We start from the raw sequence: 21,699 nt of genomic DNA, 5'->3' as shown, positions 1-21,699 counted from the left end.
CAAGACAGAGCAAACCATAACGTAACGTCCTCTACAACTGTCACCACAAATTATTATTATTATTATTATTGTCTTTCTTTTTCTTTGTAACTCTCCCTCCATATTCACTTCCCAATACAGAAAAGAAAACCCACCTCACACATACACTCGCAGAGTAAACATTCCTCAGATCTTTTTTTTTTTATTTTTTAAAATTTTAAGATTTTATTTTTGTATTAATAAATAAAAGAACGCTCAACCACCAGCCATAAAACAAACCAAAACAAAAAGAAACAAAATTCAATGCTCTCTTCTTCTTCTTCCTCATGCCAAACCCAACTTTCCATTATGTTTACCCAGAAAAGCTCTCCTTTTCTCCATAAATTCCATTTCTGCCCCTACTATTTCCGTTTCAATACTATTAACACTAATCATTCCTACAAGTTCCGTTGCCTTCTCGACCAAATCCCTCCTAAATTTGCCCTTTCCTCCTCTCTATCTTCTGTTTTTACCACCGGTAACATCATCGCCGCTGCCGCCGCTGCCTCCGGTTCCGCCTCCGTCCATGGCGCTGTCACTTCCGCTATCACTCATGTCGCTGTCACTGCTGTCGCTATTGCCTCCGGTGCTTGCCTCTCCACTAAGGTTGATTTTTTATGGCCTAAAGTCGTCGAACAACCAGGTCTGATTATTTTTATTTACTCCGGGACTTAAAAGTGTATATTTTGGTAACTTATCCTCTTAAAATAAAATTTTGCAGGTTGTTTTGTACTGGATGGAGTCGATGTGACCGGATGTACTATTTTTAGTGATGGAAAGGTTTAACATCTTTACTTTGCATTATTTAATATTTATGACATTTTTTATTTTTTTGCTGCTACTAAAAATGTTTGAAATTTGTGAAGGCAGGTGCAAAAGGCTATTGCTTTTGCTAAAAGAGCTCATCATGGCCAGTTTAGGAAAACTGGAGAACCTTATTTGTCTCATTGTATTCATACTGGAAGAATTCTAGCAATGCTTGTTCCTTCAGCTGGCAAAAGAGTATGTAGTAAAAAAAAGTTTCAGTTTTTATTATTAGAATCGGTATTCTATATTGTATGTCCAGCTAATATTTAAGTTATAATTCTTTGTTCAAGCATTTATTTATTTGTACCTTGCCAATAAGCTTCCATTGAGATTATAAGAAATGTACTATAGGCTGTTGATACTGTTGTGGCCGGGATTCTTCATGATGTGGTAGATGATACACAAGAAAGTTTACAAAGTATAGAAGAAGAGTTTGGTGAAGATGTAGCCAAGTTGGTAGCTGGCGTTTCCAGATTAAGTTATATAAATCAGGTAATAAGCTTAATCACTTTACATTTTTCTTCTCTTTCTGACATTTCTTCTGGTCAATCAGGGATTGTGATGTATTCTTCTTTTTTGATTTCCTTTTGGGAAAGTGAAGGAAAAGTCGGTTGCTTAGCACAATGTGTTATGATTCTCCTTTTAGTTTAGGAGTTATATGAATTATTAGCTTGAAGAAACATAGTAGCTTGTAGTACCAAGTGATTTGAGAAATTTAAGTAGTAAAGGAGCTATTTTACTTGCAGTCTAGGAATTGATTGGGTAACTGCTCTTGTTTGTCTTTCAAGAATTTGGTTTTTCTTTTGAACTTTCATATGAAAGTAACCTTATTTTATTTTCTGTTTTTAGCCTTTTCTTTTAGTAGTTTGTGTGTAGGCCTTTTGAAAATTTTAGAAAAAGACGCCTATAAAATTTCTGTTGAAGTTCTTAGTTTAGATTTATTTTATTTTTTAATTTTTAACCATGTGGCCATTTTTCTGTTGTTACAGAAGGACAAAATTGTTTTACAACTATGGAGATTAAATAAGTATTTAGATGTAGATATTTTTCTGCATAACTGCTGGAATGTATAAAATTTTAATGGTGTTCAACATCTTTCTCCTGCTGTCATGTAACATTCTGTTTTGCAGCTGCTGCGGAGACATCGCAGGGTGACTGTGAACCAGAGTTCGCTTGGTCAGGAAGAGGTACAGGGCTTAAAGTTTGCACAGTGATAGCATAAAATTATTCTATGTAAAGATCAGGACTTTTCCTTTCATAAAATTTAACAATAACTGAATATTTTTTCTTATTTTATTGTTGCTAATTGTAAAAATAAAAATGGGATATATACTATTTTACAAAAAATTAAAATAAAGGATATTTAATTGTTATATACCAACGGGTCTGTACAGTTCTCCAAAGCATTTGGTGTGTAGAGCTTATATATGCACTCTTTCTACCAATGGGTCAGTGACCAATCTCATAGTTTATAGTTATTAACTCATATTATATCTATGTTTTTATTTTTTTGTTCTGTTAATCTTAAGGCAAATAATCTTCGAGTTATGCTTTTGGGCATGGTTGATGATCCTCGTGTGGTGCTCATCAAGCTTGCAGATCGCCTTCACAACATGAGGACCATGTACTGACTTTAACTTCTGCTAGCATTATCATTCAGTTTCTCTTTATGGGTCTCTCTTTTTCTTTAATAATTCATATTCTGGAAATACTGCTTTATTAGTATTATTTTATCTGAATCTTGTTTTGATTCTCTATATTTGATGGCTTGAAAATGATCTAATGTTACTTAAAAAAGTTTGTCTGTAATTCAATTCAAGCTATTTGAGCTTGGCTCGGATTTAGCTCATTAACATACTTTTTCGAGCTCTTTCATTAGCTGAAGAGTCTAAGCTTGATCAAGCTTGATTTGTTCTAATGAACAAGTTTAAACACCTCTAAACTCGACTAGAAAGCTTATGAGCAGCTCAAAATTAATAATAGATTATTGAAAGTAACATGTCATTTGATATATTTTAAATGATAATTACACAATAAACATATATTAAATTGTAAATAAGTTTTAAAAGTATAAAATGATTGTTAGTAAATATCTTAAATTATTGTTAAATTGATTTAATTTCTAAGCTAATAAAGCTAGCAAACAAGCTCAAGTCAGCTCAAACAATTAACAGACTAAGAAATTCTCTTTCGCTCAATGTTAAGCTTGATTTTTCGCTCGAGCTTGAAACAAATATAAGCAACCAAACATGAAAATTTTGATACTCAGTTCGGCTTGGCTTAGTATAGCCCCACTTAAAGGACTAACAAAATAATGGATAAAACTTGAGTTGCTTACTTCTTGAGATAGCAACCTTGAATCTCAACCAGGCTTAGTTTTCAGTTTTGAGATTCATTATATGGATCCATATAATGATTTATTTATTCATTTATTTTCTTTTGCAGTTATGCTCTGCCACCTTTGAAGGCTCAAGCTGTTGCACAGGAAACCTTACATATTTGGTGCTCGCTTGCTTCCAGATTGGGTCTGTGGGCGTTGAAAGCTGAATTAGAAGATCTATGTTTTGCTGTGCTTCAGGTGTGAACTAATATTTTAGACTGTAGGAGTTCATTGAATTTTGACTATGTCGGAGTCTGTGTAGACTAATTTGCATGCAAAATCTTATAAGTTGATGTTAATGATTCTCCAGGATAATGACATAATTTGATCAATGATTTTGGTTAACCATGCTTAAAAGGCTTTAGCTGAAAAAGAAAAAGTTCGATAAAAATTTTAAAATTATTTTAAAAATAAATTTAAACTTAGTTAAATAATTTTTGGTGATTTTTGTATTTACTCTTATAGGAACTAACAATTATAATTAAATTTATAATTAATGAAACTAAGAACCATCAAATTTTGAATTAAAAATTCTTTTAAGTATTAATAGTTAGATAATTAAAAGCTTAATGACCCTGTTACATGTAGTTCATGTACTAAGATCCTAATTGGTGTACCGTCACTAACTATGCCTGACCCTATGTACCTCATTTTAAGATAAGTAGTGTATGAGTCTCTGTATCATTACATGAGACATATTGCACTCCAAGTAATTATGGGATGATTGAAAATATAATTTACATATGTGAATGTACTTAAACTGGATTTTGTGATCACATTGCTAAGATTTTAAGAAATGTGAATCAATTAATCTAACGAGTTAGAAGATTCAACATTTGTGCTTTGAACAGTTAAGAATTTGCTGTATTACAGTGATATACTGACATCTTGGTCTGAACAGTGCACTTCTAGGTTGTGTTAGAATTTTGTTGGACATGAAATGGATGACTTTTGTCCCTAGCAAGTGTATAGTGCTGTCCAAATTCAGAACATTGGTTGCACAATTTGAAGTCATCTGGAGCTTTTGAAATTACTCCTGAATTTTGGTAGCTCGTTCACTGTATTTTAGAGTCACAAAAAGTTTCAAACAGAAGGAATTGGATAGAAGGGAGTAACTAATCTACGCCTATGTAGCAAGATTATTTATTGTGCAGACTGAATTCAGCAAGATATTTTTTTTCTTTCATTAGCATACACTAATTGTAGATGATATGCAGCCTCAATTGTTTCGAGATATGCGGGCTGATTTGGCTTCCATGTGGAGCTCTAGCAGCAGAGCAGGATGTCCAAGAAGAATATCTAATAGATTCAGCTTGCTGCCTTTGGATGAGAATAGTTTGACTCCTGATGATGATGTCTTAACAAGGAAGGTATTTGGAATAAGTTGTTTCTTGTTATTAAAGGGTTTCTCTCAAATTCCTACTGGACTATAAATTCTTCTGGCTTGATTTTATGGGTTTTGGGCAGCTAGCATGCTATGTATTCCAATTGTTTTTTTTTTTTGACATACAAAAATAATTAGGGTTTTGGAGAGCTGTACAAAACATCCATGATTTAATTCAGTATTTATTTTTTATATGCAGGATCTTTTGGAAGCTGTTGTGCCTTTTGATATCTTGCTGGATCGTAAAAAAGGAACCATTTTTCTAAATAGTCTTAGGAAAACATCAGATGCTCAAAGACGACCAAAGGTTGTTCAAGATGCTGGAATTGCTCTAGCATCTCTTATTGCTTGTGAGGAAGCACTTGAGAGGGAGCTACTTATATCTACTTCGTAAGCTTTTGCTTCTCCCATTGATATTTGATGCCTGTAGTTCGTGTAGGAAACTTAAATAAATATTACATAATTATCAGTTTTCTTCTCAATGCATGTCATGTCTATGGAGCTTTTACCATTAACTTTCCCATGTCTGATGGATGCTCTCTCTCTCTCTCTCTCATTCTTGTAGTTATGTTCCAGGAATGGAAGTGACTTTATCTAGTCGACTTAAGAGCTTGTATAGTATGTACACCAAGGTATTACTAAAGTTTGAGTTTTGTTTTAATTAAGGCCTGCATTTTTCATATGTTGCCTCTTTAGGTATGATAAGATGTAGCTATTTTTTCACTTTAGTTAGATTTTGTCAACAAGAATGCGCGGAGAGTCCCTGTTCTTTCCTACCTTTTTCTATTTTACTGCTAGATCAGTTATATTTAACCATAGTCTCATATTCACTTATCAGTTTTCTGCAAAATGCCATGTGATCTCATTTCTTTTATTAATACTAGTTCTTTTACTCACGTGTGTTGTACGTGAATATTAACTATTTGACTTGTTATCACTTAGAAAGTAAAATAATACATATTTTTAAATTTAGCATTATAAACATTTCTAGTCTAAGATAGTGATAAGATCTTTTTATCATAGTAAATTCATCTACAAATAAACTATTTTATAACTTATATAATTTATACTAATTATTTTTGTAGCTAGTAATAAATAAATTTAATATATTATTAAAGAAAATTGAAGATTCACGTCTATTATAGAAGTATATTAATTTCAATGAAATAGTATGATAGTATTGAAATTAATATTTCTACTAAGGATAATATAATAGGTTTAACTTATTATAATTTTTCTTTCATCAAACATTTCTTTTATTAAAAATCTAATCTAGCACTAGTATATGTTAAACCTTGACTTATCACATTTTCTTTCAATCTTCTTTTTCTATTTTTATCATGTTTTTTATTTGATATATATTCTTATAAAATTAGCTATCATTATCGTTATAAAATTCGTATTTTTTCGACCATAACATAAAGTTATAATAAAATATATCAATTATCAATAATATTAATTTTAAAAAATGATATTACAGAAGTATTAATCTATTTTAAAAATTTTCAATTTTATTCTAAGTTATTTTTTATATTTATTCTAAGTTATTTTTTATAGGCATAAAATCATCGACACTTTTAAAAAAAAAAAAATTATTACTCTTTCTTAAAATCTACTTTATAACCAACATTGGAAAATTTTAGATGAGTTAGACTTCTAAAATGGATATGAAATTAATGAATTATTTAGATTTTAATTAAATGAAAATAATATTAAATTAATTACTTAATTAAAATAATAATAAATGAAGTACATACAAAAATTAAAATTAAAGGAGAAAAGAATTATCTTTTATTAATTAGTGTTTATAAAAAAATTAAATTTGTTTTCTTTTTTAAATTCTACTTTATAACCAATGTTGAAAAATCCTAGATGAGTTAGACTTCTAAATTGGATATATTAATGAAATAAATTCGTTGTCTTTTTTAAATTCTACTTTATAACTAACATTGAAAAATCCTAGATGAGTTAGACTTCTAAATTGGATATGTAATTAATGAATAATTAATATTATTTATCAATTTTAGTTAATCTAAATAATTAAATAATCATTAAGGCTCTTTTAGTAAATTTGTCTGTCCCCCCAGCACTTTTAGATGAGTTAGACTTCTAAATTGGATATGTAATTAATGAATTAAATTTGTTTTCTTTTTTAAATTCTACTTTATAACCAACATTGGAAAATCCTAGATGGGTTAGACATCTAAATTGGATTTGTAATTAATGAATTATAAATATTATTTAGCAATTTTAATTAATCTAAATAATTAAATAATCAGTAAAGCTCTTTTAGTACAATTGCATATCCCCCCCTCCTTCGCACTTTTATATATGTTGTGATATGAATGTAATTTTCTCTTCAATTTCTATAGATGAAACGGAAAGATGTTGGCATTGATAAAGTATATGATGCCCGTGCATTGAGGGTAGTTGTTGGAGACAAGAATGGAGCTTTACATGGACCTGCAATTCAGTGTTGTTACAGTCTTCTCGATATAGTGCATAGGTATATTAACATGTTTGTGTATGCTCATGTAAATCTAGGTGGATTAATTCTTGGCAAAAAGGCCAAGAAAACCCTAAAGTTAATTAAACACCTATCCTTCATTTTGGCTCAATCAAACCCTAAACCTTTTCAAAACAGTTCAATTAAGCCCAAAATTCATTGCTGAAACTCACAACTATCATTGTCAACTATTCAAGCATTGTTGAAGTGCATGGTTGCTGCAGGGAGGACAAGTGGCTTCTTAGCGTCTTAGGAAGACCAACAATGCACATTAACTTGCCATAGAATGGAGTGAATGAAGGAGAGAAGGCAGTGACTTCAAGGCTTTGATTCTTGCGATTCAGGAGGCGTTTAGGGGAAATGAGGCCACTATTGGGCAGTCCATGTGATGAGGTGAACCGATTTGGAGAAGATTGGCCATTAACTCAGCCGGGAAGGCTGCATGCGGACTCCATGTGAGCCAAGAATTTTGGGTTTAATTGAATTAGGGTTTAATAGAACTGTTTTCAAAAGGTTTGCGGTTTAATTGTGTCAAAATGAATGTTGGGTGTTTAACTGACTTCTTCCGAAGAGTTCAAGGATTTGTTTTGGCCCTTTTGCGTTGATTCTCTTAGTACAAACACTAAACACTTCTGCTGCTAACTTTGTTTGAACACTTCCTGCTAAAGCAGTATTCCCTGATTGATTATAGCCGTAATCATGTTCAGACTTGGGGATCTAAATAGTTCTTTGCAAGTTTTATAGAGTTTGCTTGGTGAGTAATGTCATAGGTCCATGCATATTCAGGTATTACTGAAAATATCACGGGGTATTTTAATACTGAATGATGCTTAGTTTCTTTAAGCAACGGTTCTTTGTTGGATTTGTTGCCATTGTGAATAAAAATATTTGCAGAACTTCAACTGTACTGGTTGTAGATGATGCATCGGCTGTTTTACCTTCCTGTACAGGCTGTGGACTCCCATTGATGGTGAATTTGATGACTACATTGTTAACCCAAAGCCCAGTGGATATCAGGTGACGTTTCAATCTTATGTTTCTAATAAGTTATAAAGTGTGAGGAATTAGATTCTTATGTTGATAAGTAGGTGCAATGTTTGCATTCAAGTGTGCTACACTTAAACAGATATGCATATTACACGATAGAATATGTTTCTGAATCCTATAAAGATCATTGGAAGGCATATAAAGATAGTCTGTCCATCTTCTCACCATAAACCCTATATTTTGCGTTGCATTTCAAACTTATGCTTTCTTTTAACAATTGCAGTCTCTGCACACAGCAGTACAAGGTCCTGATAATGCATCTTTGGAAGTCCAGATAAGAACACAGGTGTCGAACTTCCCGATTTTTGTTTGAACCTAAAGTTAGTTGGCTTTATTTTTGGTTTAAGACCTAATCATCACGCAGGTTGGGCTGGGTTCAGGATGTCCCATCGGGCTTGACTTAAAAAACCCTTACCCAAGCCCAGCCTGCATGTGTTAAAAAGAAATTATGTGTATATATTCTTATATATATAGAATCTTTTATGTTATGTAAAATTTTATAGAAAATATTTCGCCTGTCCAGGCCAGGCTTGGTTACCTATGTCCAAGCCTGGATCATTACTAGCGGGCTAGATAGATACCCTAGCCTATGAACAGCTTTAGTTTTAGCTGACATAATTGCACAACTACTATGTATTTATTTTTCAAGAAAATGCACGAGTATGCGGAGCATGGACTTGCAGCACACTGGCTTTACAAAGAAACTGGAAATAAGTTGCCTTCCATAAGCAGCATGGATGAATCTGAAACAGAGGCATCTTCTTGTCTGTCCAAAGATTTTGAGGATCATAATTCCATAGGAGAGGATCAGTTTCAAAAATACAGATCCCTGAAAGTGGGACATCCTGTCCTTAGAGTTCAAGGAAGTCACTTACTTGCTGCTGTTATAATCAGGTATCATATAACTCCTTGTTTATCATGGTATACTAATTACTGTAAACTTTGAAGTCACATGTTTCTCCATGAAAGTTGGATTTCAGAGTAGATAAGGATGGACGAGAATTGCTAGTCGCTGTGGGCTTTGGACTGGCAGCTTCTGAGGCAGTAGCTGACAGAAGATCTTCTTTCCCAAGAAAGCGGTGGGAGGCTTATGCCAGATTGTACAAAAAGGTAAAGTTGCTTTACTTTTTTTTCCAATTATTTTGTTTGCTAAGTTGATAAAAGTTTACGGGCGTGAACTGGGATAACTTTGCCTTTTCTGCTGCCACTTTGGCTTTCCAGGTATCAGATGAATGGTGGTGTGAACCGGGACATGGGGATTGGTGTACTTGCCTTGAGAAGTACACACTTTGCCGAGATGGTATGTACCATAAGGTATGTCCAACGCTTTGGCATTAGTCAATTTTTGCTTCTTTTGGCTTAGTACTTTCTAAAACTAGCAGTATAGAACACCTAGTTACTACATAAATGTTTAGCTATGCTCTTAGAGAACCACTATTGAATTTCTATAATAAATTTATTTAGTGTGTATGTTGCCATGCAGCAAGATCAATTTGAGCGCCTGTTACCAACCTTTATTCAGGTTATTGACCTAACAGAGCAAGAAGAATCTGAATATTGGGCTGTTGTATCTGCTGTTTTTGAAGGCAAACCTGTTGATTCTGTTGCATCTAGGCCAAATTTAGATTCTGCTGCTTCCAATCCTATTGATGCTGGCATCAATAATAAGGTCAGTGTGCAATCGTCTAGTTTTTTGAGCTCATTCTCTTGATTGCTACCTGGTGGAATTTTGTTAGGATATTGTCTTTTTTCATGACGATCACTTTCTGCCTGCCAGCAAAGCAACTTCTGTAATTGCTTCAATCAGTTATCATGACCTGAGCCTGGTTAATGTGTATTCTTCTTATCATTTTCATTGTCATTGCCTAGTTCTTGTACTTCCTCTCTTGTTATTGCATTTATATGAGGTGTTGTACATCGTCCCTAATAATGACAAATAGAAGTTCAGGTATTGGTAGTCATAAGCAGTTTTAAGTAACTGCTGTTCCAGGTATTGGTAGTCATAATCAGTTTTTAAGTAACTGCTGTTCCAGGTATTGGTAGTCATAAGCAGTTTTAAATTACTGCTGTGCAGAAATGTCTTTCTCTGTCAGTCAGGGAACTTCAAGGTTGCAACCTATTTGCTAAGCCATCCATGTTGAACCAGAAGCAGGCTCCAGGCAATTGTTAAAATATTCCCACTCATGCAACAAGCAAAGGGATGTGTTTGCTTGCATGCATATACATAAGACAATACTATTGGTACCTGAAATTTTGAACTGATGACTAATTTCTAGTTTCATATTTTAGGTCCGTCTACTGAGGACAATGCTGCGGTGGGAAGAGCAACTGCGCACTGAAGCAAGTCTTGGGCAACCGAAGTATGACATGAAGTCTCATTATACTGCAGATTCTATCATTCTCAGTGAAGTGGTAATCATTTGTTGGCCTCATGGTGAAATAATGAGATTGAGAACTGGTAGCACTGCTGCAGATGCTGCTAGAAGAGTAGGTCTGGAAGGCAAGTTGGTTTTGGTGAATGGTCAGCTTGTATTACCAAGTACCGAGCTCAGCGATGGTGATGTGGTTGAAGTCAGAGTGTAGATATACTTCCCTCAAACGCAATTGAGCAGTGTAGATAGCAAGGTACAATTAAATCCATTGCCATCCTAATTACCACATCTGATAGATACAAGCTATTCGACGTGCATACTTCAATTGTTGTAGTTAGGCCTACCAAAGTGTAAGTGGGCGTTGTATGTTACATTGGTGTAAATATTGGCAAATTTCATTGCAATTATAGGCATTTTGTCTCTGGCTATGGGATTTATTCACTTGTTTTTAACTCTAAATGGTTGCTGAATTCAATAGTAATGCAAGGACAAAAGAGAAATTTCTTCAATCTTTTCTTTTTTCTTCCTTACTCCTTGATATTTTCAAATAGAAATGTACTTCATTCCAAAATGCTTTTGGGATTATATAGATCCTATACGCCACATGACAAGATCTGATAGCTTTGAAGAAATCTTCCAAATTGAAGTTTTTGCCAGATCAGTGAAGCCCCTATGTTATGATGCAAAACCTTTTAATAATGATAATAGTATGGATTTCAATAATGCAATCAGATTTACATTTTAGGTCTTCTATATACATGGGTCTAATTATTTTTTAGTTTTTATTTTTATTTTCTTGTAATTTTATAGACTTATTTTACATTTTATATGGCATATTTCACTGTTTATTTGCAGATGTTGCTCTCATTTGCCCTTGAACTATGCAAAACAGTGTTTTGTACTTGTTTGATGTTCATCCTCTGATTTTGAATGTGCTTTACCATAGTTGTAACAAATGCTTTTTTTAAGAATTTCCAGAGGCAATAACGACATAGTAACATAATATTTGCCTTAGAGAAGAAATCAGTAATGCAAACCAGTACAATTGATTTGCTGGGAATTTTCTATTGATTTCTAAAGCAAATATCCTTATAGCATGCGATAAATTAAAAATATATGAATATTTATTTTTAAATTCTGAAATTTATTTAGATAAAAAAAAGTATAAAAAATTTAAAATTTAATTGATAACTGAAGCCTAAAGAAAATTATTAATATATATTTCGTGGAGGAGAAAGTGCCGTGCATACAAGAAAAACGTCACACAAAAACGAAAGCACATTATTATTTGTCTTTTTGTTTCTAATATATATATATATATATATATATATATATATATATATATATCTCCTAATTGCTTGTTTTAATAGCTAAGTTTTGTAGTGTTGCCCTTGTTTTGCTGCTTGATTGCACTTTCCATCAGAAGAGAAATTAAAAGAAAAAATTGCAAATAAAGTCGGCATATTATAATCTTCACATATTAAAAGTGTGTCGTTTTCATTTGTGAATGTTATTTTGTTTTGTTAATTGCAAAAGTCACTCTAAAAATTTCATATTTAGGTTCTCTTTTATTTATTTAGTGAACCTTCCATTGGACTAATGAGCCTGCAAGTGTAAAATAAATTATAATTTACAATACATCATATATATATATATCAGTAGAGATGTGATCCACCGCACAGATTGATTATGTATATATATAAAAAAATAAAATAAAAGAAATATTGAAACTTTCTTTTTTCTTGAGACATATATATATATATACAGTCAAAGAAATAAGAATAAGCCCGCAGACTTGAATCCAAACAAAGTTCAAAAGTCTGTAGAAGGAAAAAGACAACTCAAAACAGATTCCCACTTCTCATCCTCCTTTATAGCCACATCTTCAGGACTCAATAACACTATTCACTTTCTCCGCCATACGCACAGAAAAAAAAAAAAGAAATCCAGAAATAAGAAAAAGAAAATGGAAACCTGGTTCATCATCCTGCTTTCTCTATCCCTCTGTCTATTCCTCAACTCCCTCTTTTCCCTCCTTAAACCTACTCAAAAAGCCACCCACAAGCTCCCTCCTGGACCATTTTCTATTCCCATAATCAGCAGCCTCAAATGGCTTGTCAAGTCTTTCTCTGAACTTGAGCCAATTCTTCGCAGCCTGCGTGCCAAATACGGCCCTGTCATCACTCTCCGAATAGGTCCTCGTCCAGCAATCTTCATCACTACTCACTCCCTAGCCCATGAAGCACTAGTCCAAAACGGAGCTGTCTTCGCGGACCGCCCTCCACCACTTGCTATCAGCAAAATAATCTCTAGCAATCAGCATAATATCAGCTCTGCTCCCTATGGACCAACTTGGCGGCTTCTACGCAGAAACCTCACCTCTGAAATCCTCCATCCTTCTCGGGTAAAATCTTACTCGCAGGCTCGCAAATGGGTGATTGAAATCCTCATCAACCGCCTCAAGAACCAGTCAGAAACTGGTCAGTATGTTCTTGTTAAAGAGCACTTTCATTACACTATGTTCTGTTTATTAGTACTCATGTGCTTTGGAGACAAGCTTGACGAAGAGAAGATAAAAGAAGTGCAAAAAGTTCAGCGTAATTTGTTATTGAGTTTTAATCGTTTTAATATATTGAACTTCTGGCCAAGTTTGACAAGGATTTTGTTCTGTAAAAGATGGGAAGAATTCTACAAGCTTCAACAAGACAAAGAAGAGGTGTTGATTCCTTTGATAAGAGCAAGAAAGAATGCAAAACTTGAGAGGTTAAGCAAAGATAAAGAGGATAATATAGGAAAACAAGAGTTTATAGTATCATATGTTGATACCCTATTGGACTTGCAGCTGCCAAATGAGAACAGAAAGCTGGAAGAAAAGGAAATAGTAAGTTTATGCTCTGAATTTCTTGATGCTGGTACAGATACTACATCCACAGCCCTTCAATGGATCATGGCAAATTTGACAAAGTATTCACATATTCAAGAAAAATTATTCATGGAGATTAAAGGGGTTATGAGTGCTGAAGAGGAAGAGGTTAAAGAAGAAGATTTGCAAAAGATGCCATATTTAAAAGCGGTGACTTTGGAAGGATTAAGGAGACATCCTCCAGGGCATTTTGTGTTGCCACATGCGGTGACACATGATACAGTTCTTGATGGGTTTTCGATTCCAAAGGATGGTACTGTAAATTTCATGGTTGCAGAGATGGCTTTGGATCCAAAGGTCTGGAAAGATCCTGAGGCATTCAGTCCTGAGAGGTTTTTGAATGATGATGGAGTTGAAGCATTCGACATGACTGGAAGCAGGGAGATAAAAATGATGCCTTTTGGCGTAGGGAGAAGGATTTGTCCTGGATATGGTTTAGCAATGCTCCATTTGGAGTATTTCGTGGCAAATTTAATTTGGAATTTTAGGTGGATGGCTGTTGATGGAGAGGATGTAGATTTGTCTGAGAAACAAGAGTTTACTGTTGTGATGAAAAATCCACTAAAAGCCCGCATATCTCCAAGGACGAAGCCTCGAGAGTGTTGATCAGATTCACTGGTTAATAACTTATCAGTTCTCTAGACTGATAGATGAATATATATATAACATTCAAGAGCAGTTTGGAAAAGAAAAAAGTATATTTTCTTGGCGCTGCATGTATCAGTTGTTTGGATGTATGTATTATCAGTATAGAAAATTTTAGTTCGAATGCAATCGCAAATCAGGCCATGTTTGGTTGATATTCCCTGCCAATTTTGTGAATAATGTTTAATAATCAGATTGTCAGGATGAGAATTTCTGTACAACAAATTAATGTGCATCATTATAGCTGTGATCATGAAAACTGAACAAAATATCAGGATGAGAAGAATTCATCAATAGTCTTAAAATTGAACCGTATCAGAAACTGAATACTGATAACACAACAGAGCAGTAGTTGGATCGTCTTCTGTACGGTCTAACGTACCAGTTCAGGGACAAGGATCACATAATTCAGGCATAATTAAAAGACAACTTCAGTCATTAGTGAATAAAAAGCCCCTCCACCATATACCTTCAATTGGAGAAATATTAGAGGCCATCTGCCAATATTTTGTCACAAAATCTCATCCGAAAGATGGCATCTAGCTACCTTCTTCAGCACTCTGAGAAACAGATTTCAACAGCAAAAGGATATTAGGACAACTTAGTCAAATACTATACAAAAATGTATGCTTCAGATAATTTATAGCTATACCGAATCTGGCAGCAAGAATTCTCTTCTAAGACAACTTAATTGCCATTTAAGTAACTTTATGCTAAAACTGCAGAGACTATCTTCGTAACTTATGTTGGAGTTGCTGAGATTTTTGTTTAAGAGTTTAAGTTATATTAGTCAAATCTGATGTAATCCTTATTTCAAGGAGGCAAGCATGGCGCTAGGTTGCATTGGTTTTGTGTAAGAGAAGCTAATTTCTCCCTATAAAAAGGGAGGCTGTTGAAGGTAGTGCACATTGTATCACAAAAGAAGGAGAAGAAAATGCTGAAGAAAAGAAAGAAAAAATGTTTATATTTTTCAGAGTTATGACTTATGTTTTCTGGTGGAAGTCTTTTGTTTCTTCATCCCAAATCCAATAACTTACCTGTTTCAGATGATATTACTATTCTCAATTTTCTCCCCATCTAAATGAAGTGAATATCCCTCCCTATTCTTAATTTGAGTATTTTTACTCCTGCACCAGTGAACCGCACAAACATTATTTTACTTCTTCAGCTTGAGTTCTTTTAGTTTTGCAAGTGACGTGGTGAGTATTTCCTCCCGGACTTTCACTTCTTCGAGGATTATTTCTTCAGAGAAGCATCACTAAAGACAAGCTTCTCCAAAATGGGTATGGTTTGAAGGAAATCAGAAGGCAAAAGTGCTTGTTCACCACGAAAAGACGTCAGCTCAATGGCTTTCATTTTGCACAAGACTGCCGCCTGAAATTTTCCATGCCAGATTTTCTATATGGGGCTCCCTTGCACTTTCAATTCTTCTAAACTTGGAATTGCAGTCTGAAAAAACCAAAACAATGTATAGGGTAAATGCGTATGGTATGACCACAACAATAAAAGAAAAACATGTCAAAGATGTATGTGAAAACAATATTGATAAGCTGACCTTTCCACCAAATAAAGGGGCAATGGCAACATCAGTCTCGCCTTTGCAAAGTCTTTCTTCGTTCCTCTCCAGGACCATGCAAGTAATTCCACCTTTGGACAGCGAACCGCGTCAATTTTCTTCAGGGATGGACATTTTAGAACAACGCTTGCAGAACAAAACTTTGACAAGCTAGGCAAACACCCAGGACTCATGGCGTGTAACGATGGAAATATGGTCTTCTCCCGCAGTATTTCGTCATCTCTTTCTTTCGTGATGATTGCTTCCACCAAAGTACGTCTTTGAACTTCCAAAAGTGGGAGTTTTACAAGACCCAAAGCCATAGAGTAAATATATGAGTCAAGTTGCTACAATCATGAATATGCAGCAAAGTTAGGTTCTCAAAGCTCAAGAATCCTAGAGGATCCTTGCTCCACACATGACTTTATATATTTGGACAGTCATGTAACCAATATTTTTCAATGATGGAAATTTCAAATTACAGCTTCCTATATAAAAACTTGAAAGTTTGGGCAAACATTGAAGCACTACAGACTTCAATGAATGAAATAAGATTTTCAAGTAGCAAAAGGTTTCTAGTTATGGAAGCTGGAAAGACGTTTTTCAGAACCTTACGATATGAAACTGCAACTGACTGCAGATTTTGAAAGGTGCAAACTCCTTGTGGATCCTGATTCCATATGGGTTTCAATGAGCATAACTCATGTAAGTCTGGATCTCTCAACTCAGATGTTGCTACAACATATTCTAAATTTTCAGCCTTGATCTCTGGGAGTTCATAAATATATTGCAATGAACCATAACTCCAGACAGTCAAATTCTCTAATCTCTGAAATCTTCGCAAGACATTTGATGAAAACAAAGTCACTAATCCAGTGCAATACTTAATGGCCAATGATTTTAGGCTGGAAAAAGGAAACAGTTGCAAGTTGATTATGCCATACACTTTTCAACTGTGTCACATCGGAGAGAAGCATCAACTCTAACTTGGAAAAAGCAACCCGCCGTGGGTAGTAAATAAGAATTACAAAGCAATTTATTTTATAATATCATAATTGTTCTCTTAAGTAATAAGAATCACACAAAAAGTTATTTTAATTTAAAAATATAAAAAAAAAATTTATTTTCATAAGATATTAATTCATTTCACAATTATAAAAAAAGCTGCAAAATATTTTATTAATTTTTGTAAATTACTGATTTTTTTCACAAGTTATTAACTTGCGTAAAAACTTATATTTTCATCATATTATGATTTTTTTGTAATAATAAGAATTCCGAAAGATTATCTTACTTTATGAAAATGTATGAAAATAATTGTTACTATTCATAAGATAATAATCCATTTCGTAATTATGAAAAATATTATTATTTTCTTAAGTTTACCATTTTTTCATTAATTATTGACTTACAAAAGAAATAAATATTTCCTAATAGCATAATTCTTTTGTAAGTAATAAGTTATACAAAAAATTATTTTAATTTATAAAAGAGTATGAAAATGATTGTTATTTTTAGTAAGATAATAATTAAATTTATATAAATTTATTAATATTTTTGTTAATTTATTGATTTATATAAAAATAATCATATTTTTGTAATATCACATTTTTTTTGTAAGTAATAAGAATTACGTAAATTATTTTAATTTATAAAATTATAAAATGATTAAACTAATCATCAGTCACTGTTACATATAATTTTAACGAATAAAATTTAAATATATTTATAAATCAATAGTTTTTAAAGAAAAAACTCAATCAAATTACTTTGTTTAAAATAAATTAATAATAAAAGTCATCTTTATACACAGGAGTTACATTCGAATGAGAAATGAAATTTATGCAGTCTGACTATCAAATCAAAAATCAAAAAAATTTCAAACTCTAGTGGCATTTTGTACAATTAAAAATTAAGTGTTTAATCTAATAAATATCAAAATATTAACAATTAAATATAATTTATTTATTTGATAAATTATTTAAATTTCAAGTATTAAGTTTAATCAATTGATATTTATAATTATTAAAAACCATTAAATTTCTTATTGAATATGTTAAACTCGTAGTATTGATTTTTAAATTTTTTTTTTCCATCACATGTAACTTTAAATTACTTAATAAATAAAAAAGAAAAAAAAGACATCTTTGACCCCTACACTTTTATTGTTTTCGACAAACTCCGCTTACACTTTTTTTTTTGTTTGGATTAGCACTCGTTCTGTTAATGAGAATGCAAATGACTTTTTAAGTTTTTTAACATTTACCCCTCATAGTCTTGTTTTTCTGATATTTAGTTTTTATACTTTTATTTTTAATAATATTGACCTTGAAATCTATTATTTAAAATTTAATTAACAATAAAACATAAAATATTTATTAAAATCTAGTTTAATTTATTATTCTATTTAAAAATATTTATACAATTAGCCAAACCACAAATCTATTGACAAAATATATAAATGTCACTAACCAATTAAATTATTTTTATATAAATTAAAACTAATTATGGTTGAAGTCGAACGATTATTTTAAATAACTTTTTCATAATTTTATAGATTATATGTATTTTCTTAATTATTAGTTATCTATTAAGAATAAACTATGAATATCCTAATGTGATCAGAAAGGATAAATAAAACCATTTAATTTAATATTTGTATTTAAAATAAAACAAATCTAAAAAAACAATGAAAAGACTTTAATTTTTTAAATGACAACAATTCCCACTTAATTCTTTCAATACTAGCCTATGCATAAATGGAAAGGGGAAATCACAACCTATCTTATTTGGTATCTATTTTATCTAAATAATGGGAAGGGAAGGGAAAGGAAAGGAGTAATTCACTCTCATTCCTCTTTTATGAGTTGAAATTGGATACCCCAAATTGGAATATAAGAAATCTCAACTCCTAGTAGAAAAATATAATTTATTTGTATACTCCTTTATACCCCTATTAATATTTTAATGTTATATTTTTGTTTCTATGCTTGCCAAGTATAAAATGAAATGAATAAGACCCAAATTTTGAAATGCATATCAAAACACCTTATTGTTACTCAATTTTTGGAAACTAATATGACTAAATTAATGGGTTGGTGTGTGCATGTATGTGTGGAGAGAGAAGCAATTAGAAAAAAGATTACCATTTCATTGAAGAGGGATTCACAGTCTGTCTCTGAGTTCACTTCTTTGGCTTGTGCGCTGACCATTAGAGGCAAACGCTATAAGTGCACTGCAACGCCATATATATAATACTTTTGAGATATCGAAATTCAACTGAATATTTGCTAGTTTAATAATATAATTTGATTATTATATATTTAATTATTATTAATATTTTACCAATTTATCTTTTTATTATAAATTAGTTAAGTAAAATAATAAAATAAAAATTATATATGAAAACAATATAATTTTGTATATAATATAATTAACTTAAATCAATATAAATTATGTCGTTTTACTATAAGACAATGTAGTTTTAGTTTTGAATAAACAAGTAAATACCTAAGAATACATATTATTTTATTATAAAACTACATAATTTTAATATTGAATAAATAAACATATATTATGTAAATGCTTAGAGATATACATTGTTTTACTATAAAACTACGTAGTTTTAGCGTTGAATAAACAAGCATATATTACGAAAATGTTTAAAAATATTTAGAAATTATAGTCTATTCATTTATAAATTAACGAAGCATGATTAAATATTTTTGCAATATGCTTAATGTGAAGCTTGTAGATATAGTAAGAACTATTATAAATTAACATAAAAGATACTATAATCTAATTGATAAAAAAAAAAACTAAAATAAGAACTGTTATAAATTAACATGTGTAAATATTTTTGCAATATGTTTAAAATGAAGCTAGACTCGATTCATTTGCACCCTTAGTCCCTGACCGAATTATAAATGGATTTGGAACGAGTTTGAGATAGAATTATATGACATTTATTGAACTCTTTCTTTTTTATCAAGAACTTGATTTAACTATTTTAGTTTCTGAATTTATATGCATATTTTATTTTTATTTATAATTTATTTATAATTTTAAAATTTACAGCTACATATTAAGTAAAATTGAACTTACTTAACGAGTTTGAAATCAAGTTAAACTTGAGCTTAGCTCGTTTATATAAATATCGAGCTAATAACGAGTTGAGTTCGAGTTCAACTCGTTTATATGTACTATCGAGCTAATTAGAAACCGAGTTCGAATATATCAAAATTATAACAAGCTTAGCTCATTTATATAAATATCGAGCTAATTACAAATCGAGTTCAAATATATCAAAATTATAATGAGTTGAACTCGAGCTCTAAAACATAACAAGTTATTGAGCTCAAGCCGAGCTAGAGCTTAGTTAAATTTTTTCGAATCGAGCCTAAGTATTAAAAAGCTGGTCGCATTTGCACTCCTGATTTTGGCTAGAGATGATAATTACAAGTGCTCTTACCCGTAAAATCTCTTGGATGTGTATTTATAAATTTGTACTGGTGTAGATGATTTTAATTTTAATAAGATTTCAGCACAAGTCATATATATATAATTTAAAAGAAAAGAATTTTCTCTTAGTTATCTTTATTTATTTTTTATATTTAAAAGTAAAAGTAAATTTTGGAACGAGTGATTTTTCTATATTTAAAAAGGAAAAAATAAAGTTTTGGGACGAGTGAAAAGAAAAAGCTACTTTTACAAAGGAAAGTAAAGCAAACAAAGGACTAAAAGGGAAAAGACAGATGAAATTGAAAAGAAAGCACATGTCTCAACTTTTGCTTTAATTTGTAGCTAAATACAAAAAAAGCTTTTTATTTTATTTAATAAAAATTAATAAAATAATTTTAATATATAATAAATAATATATTAAAACTAATAAAACATACTTTTTATAATACTTAAATTTTTTCTAAAATGATTTAAATATAATAATTCCTAAAGTAAATCAAAATTAAATTTAAGAGTGAATTAATAATGTATTTTACCCTAATTTTTTCCACAACTGACAGATCACTGATGGAAGTGGGGATAGAGAGGTGATGATCGATATTTGCTTATCAGATAGATCAAGCAAAGACCATAGGCCAATGTGGGGACATAGAAGCTAATGGAGTTGTTTTGAACTTAAGCTCAAATTTAAAATTATTCATAATTCTTTATCTTTTATGATAATTTACATTTTTTATTAAAAAAGTAATTTATTTCTTCATAATATTTTCTTGCCCAGAAATTTCTGTGGTGAAACAAATAGAGCTTCTCTACTTTCAGTACATATAAACTATTGAAGTACAGTGCTTATTGGCACTTGCATTGGATACTCACCTTCAACACTTTCCAAAAGAAAAAGAAGATATGATTCTCAGATTAGACAAGACTTTTGTATTTAAAGGAGGCCACATGTTTTAAATTTATAAATTAAATAAAAACTCATTTGTTTGAAAAATTAACAAGGATTTCAAATTTTAACTATTTCATGCAATCAAAAGTCTCAAACACCATGTCTAGTTGTTATTTTAAATGTCATTAAATTGAGCCTCCAAATTCTATTTATTTCATTCTAAGGGTTAATCACAAATAAGGTCACAATTTTTTGTGCATTTTAAAATTTTAAATATGTTTTTTCAATTAGGACAGTTTCAATTGTCAACTTTAGAAAATTTACAAATGATGGTTATATGGTAAAAATGAGATGACGTGGCAATTGGGGCTTTTACCGACTTGGCAAGCTTTTCAAATTAGTTTCCACATAGGTGACACACCATTTCCATATCTGCCACTAAATAAGAGCTTAAATGGCATAAATAACTTTAATGAAATTTCTTATTTACTTCATTACCAAAATTTTCTATTATACCTAAAATCTAATAAAAACTCTAAATTACATTGACGATCTCTCTCCTATGTAATCTAAAAAACTTGAAATCATAAAATTTCAATATGCTTTCTCTCACAAACTAGTTCAAAATGGCATCAAGCTCGCCACTATCTAATAATGGAACGACAAATCAACGTAAATCTTGTACAAATTCAATCCTTTTAATCTAATGTAA

General features: G+C 31.5%; 2 protein-coding genes across 6 annotated transcripts; both read left to right on the top strand.

Annotated features, from left to right (window-relative positions):
- The first annotated feature begins 28 nt into the window (after nucleotides 1-28).
- LOC8283073 (probable GTP diphosphokinase RSH2, chloroplastic) lies at nucleotides 29-10,942 on the top strand. Of its 5 annotated transcripts, none has more exons than XM_015719713.3 (18): nucleotides 32-661; nucleotides 740-798; nucleotides 889-1,020; nucleotides 1,177-1,317; nucleotides 1,956-2,012; nucleotides 2,355-2,449; nucleotides 3,271-3,403; nucleotides 4,423-4,575; nucleotides 4,789-4,979; nucleotides 5,155-5,221; nucleotides 6,962-7,095; nucleotides 8,046-8,112; nucleotides 8,366-8,428; nucleotides 8,792-9,036; nucleotides 9,123-9,252; nucleotides 9,364-9,456; nucleotides 9,626-9,811; nucleotides 10,217-10,423. In XM_015719713.3, exons 1-18 carry the CDS (start codon nucleotides 283-285, stop codon nucleotides 10,310-10,312), a joined length of 2,421 nt encoding a protein of 806 aa, XP_015575199.2. In that variant the 5' UTR covers nucleotides 32-282; the 3' UTR covers nucleotides 10,313-10,423. The 5 variants fall into 5 exon arrangements, with proteins under 5 accessions (XP_015575201.2, XP_015575199.2, XP_048236290.1 ...); XM_048380333.1 differs by lacking the exon at nucleotides 10,217-10,423 and adding an exon at nucleotides 10,432-10,942 and having other exon boundaries at nucleotides 44-661; nucleotides 889-1,027; nucleotides 1,220-1,317; XM_015719711.3 differs by lacking the exon at nucleotides 10,217-10,423 and adding an exon at nucleotides 10,432-10,942 and having other exon boundaries at nucleotides 49-661.
- Nucleotides 10,943-12,280: 1,338 nt separating this feature from the next.
- On the top strand, nucleotides 12,281-14,237 carry LOC8283072 (cytochrome P450 89A2). The gene has a single exon (XM_002519968.4). The coding sequence runs from the start codon at nucleotides 12,481-12,483 to the stop codon at nucleotides 14,041-14,043; it is 1,563 nt and encodes a 520-aa protein (XP_002520014.2). The 5' UTR covers nucleotides 12,281-12,480; the 3' UTR covers nucleotides 14,044-14,237.
- Nucleotides 14,238-21,699: the final 7,462 nt, after the last annotated feature.

The sequence above is a fragment of the Ricinus communis genome, chromosome 10, assembly GCF_019578655.1.
Source record: "Ricinus communis isolate WT05 ecotype wild-type chromosome 10, ASM1957865v1, whole genome shotgun sequence".
Classification (NCBI taxonomy): domain Eukaryota; kingdom Viridiplantae; phylum Streptophyta; class Magnoliopsida; order Malpighiales; family Euphorbiaceae; genus Ricinus; species Ricinus communis.
The sequence above is the reverse complement of the archived record's forward strand: the minus strand, read 5'-3'. Positions and strand labels throughout refer to the sequence as shown.

What these genes read in the sequence shown, in the direction of transcription:
- LOC8283073 (XM_015719711.3), top strand. Translation starts at nt 283, where the DNA reads ATGCTCTCTTCTTCTTCTTCCTCATGCCAAACCCAACTTTCCATTATG. An exon ending in CAAAGCCCAGTGGATATCAG is followed by an intron (nt 8,113 to 8,365) that starts GTGACGTTTCAA and finishes TAACAATTGCAG; the next exon opens with TCTCTGCACACAGCAGTACA. An exon ending in ATGCTGGCATCAATAATAAG is followed by an intron (nt 9,812 to 10,431) that starts GTCAGTGTGCAA and finishes TTCATATTTTAG; the next exon opens with GTCCGTCTACTGAGGACAAT.
- LOC8283072 (XM_002519968.4), top strand. Translation starts at nt 12,481, where the DNA reads ATGGAAACCTGGTTCATCATCCTGCTTTCTCTATCCCTCTGTCTATTC.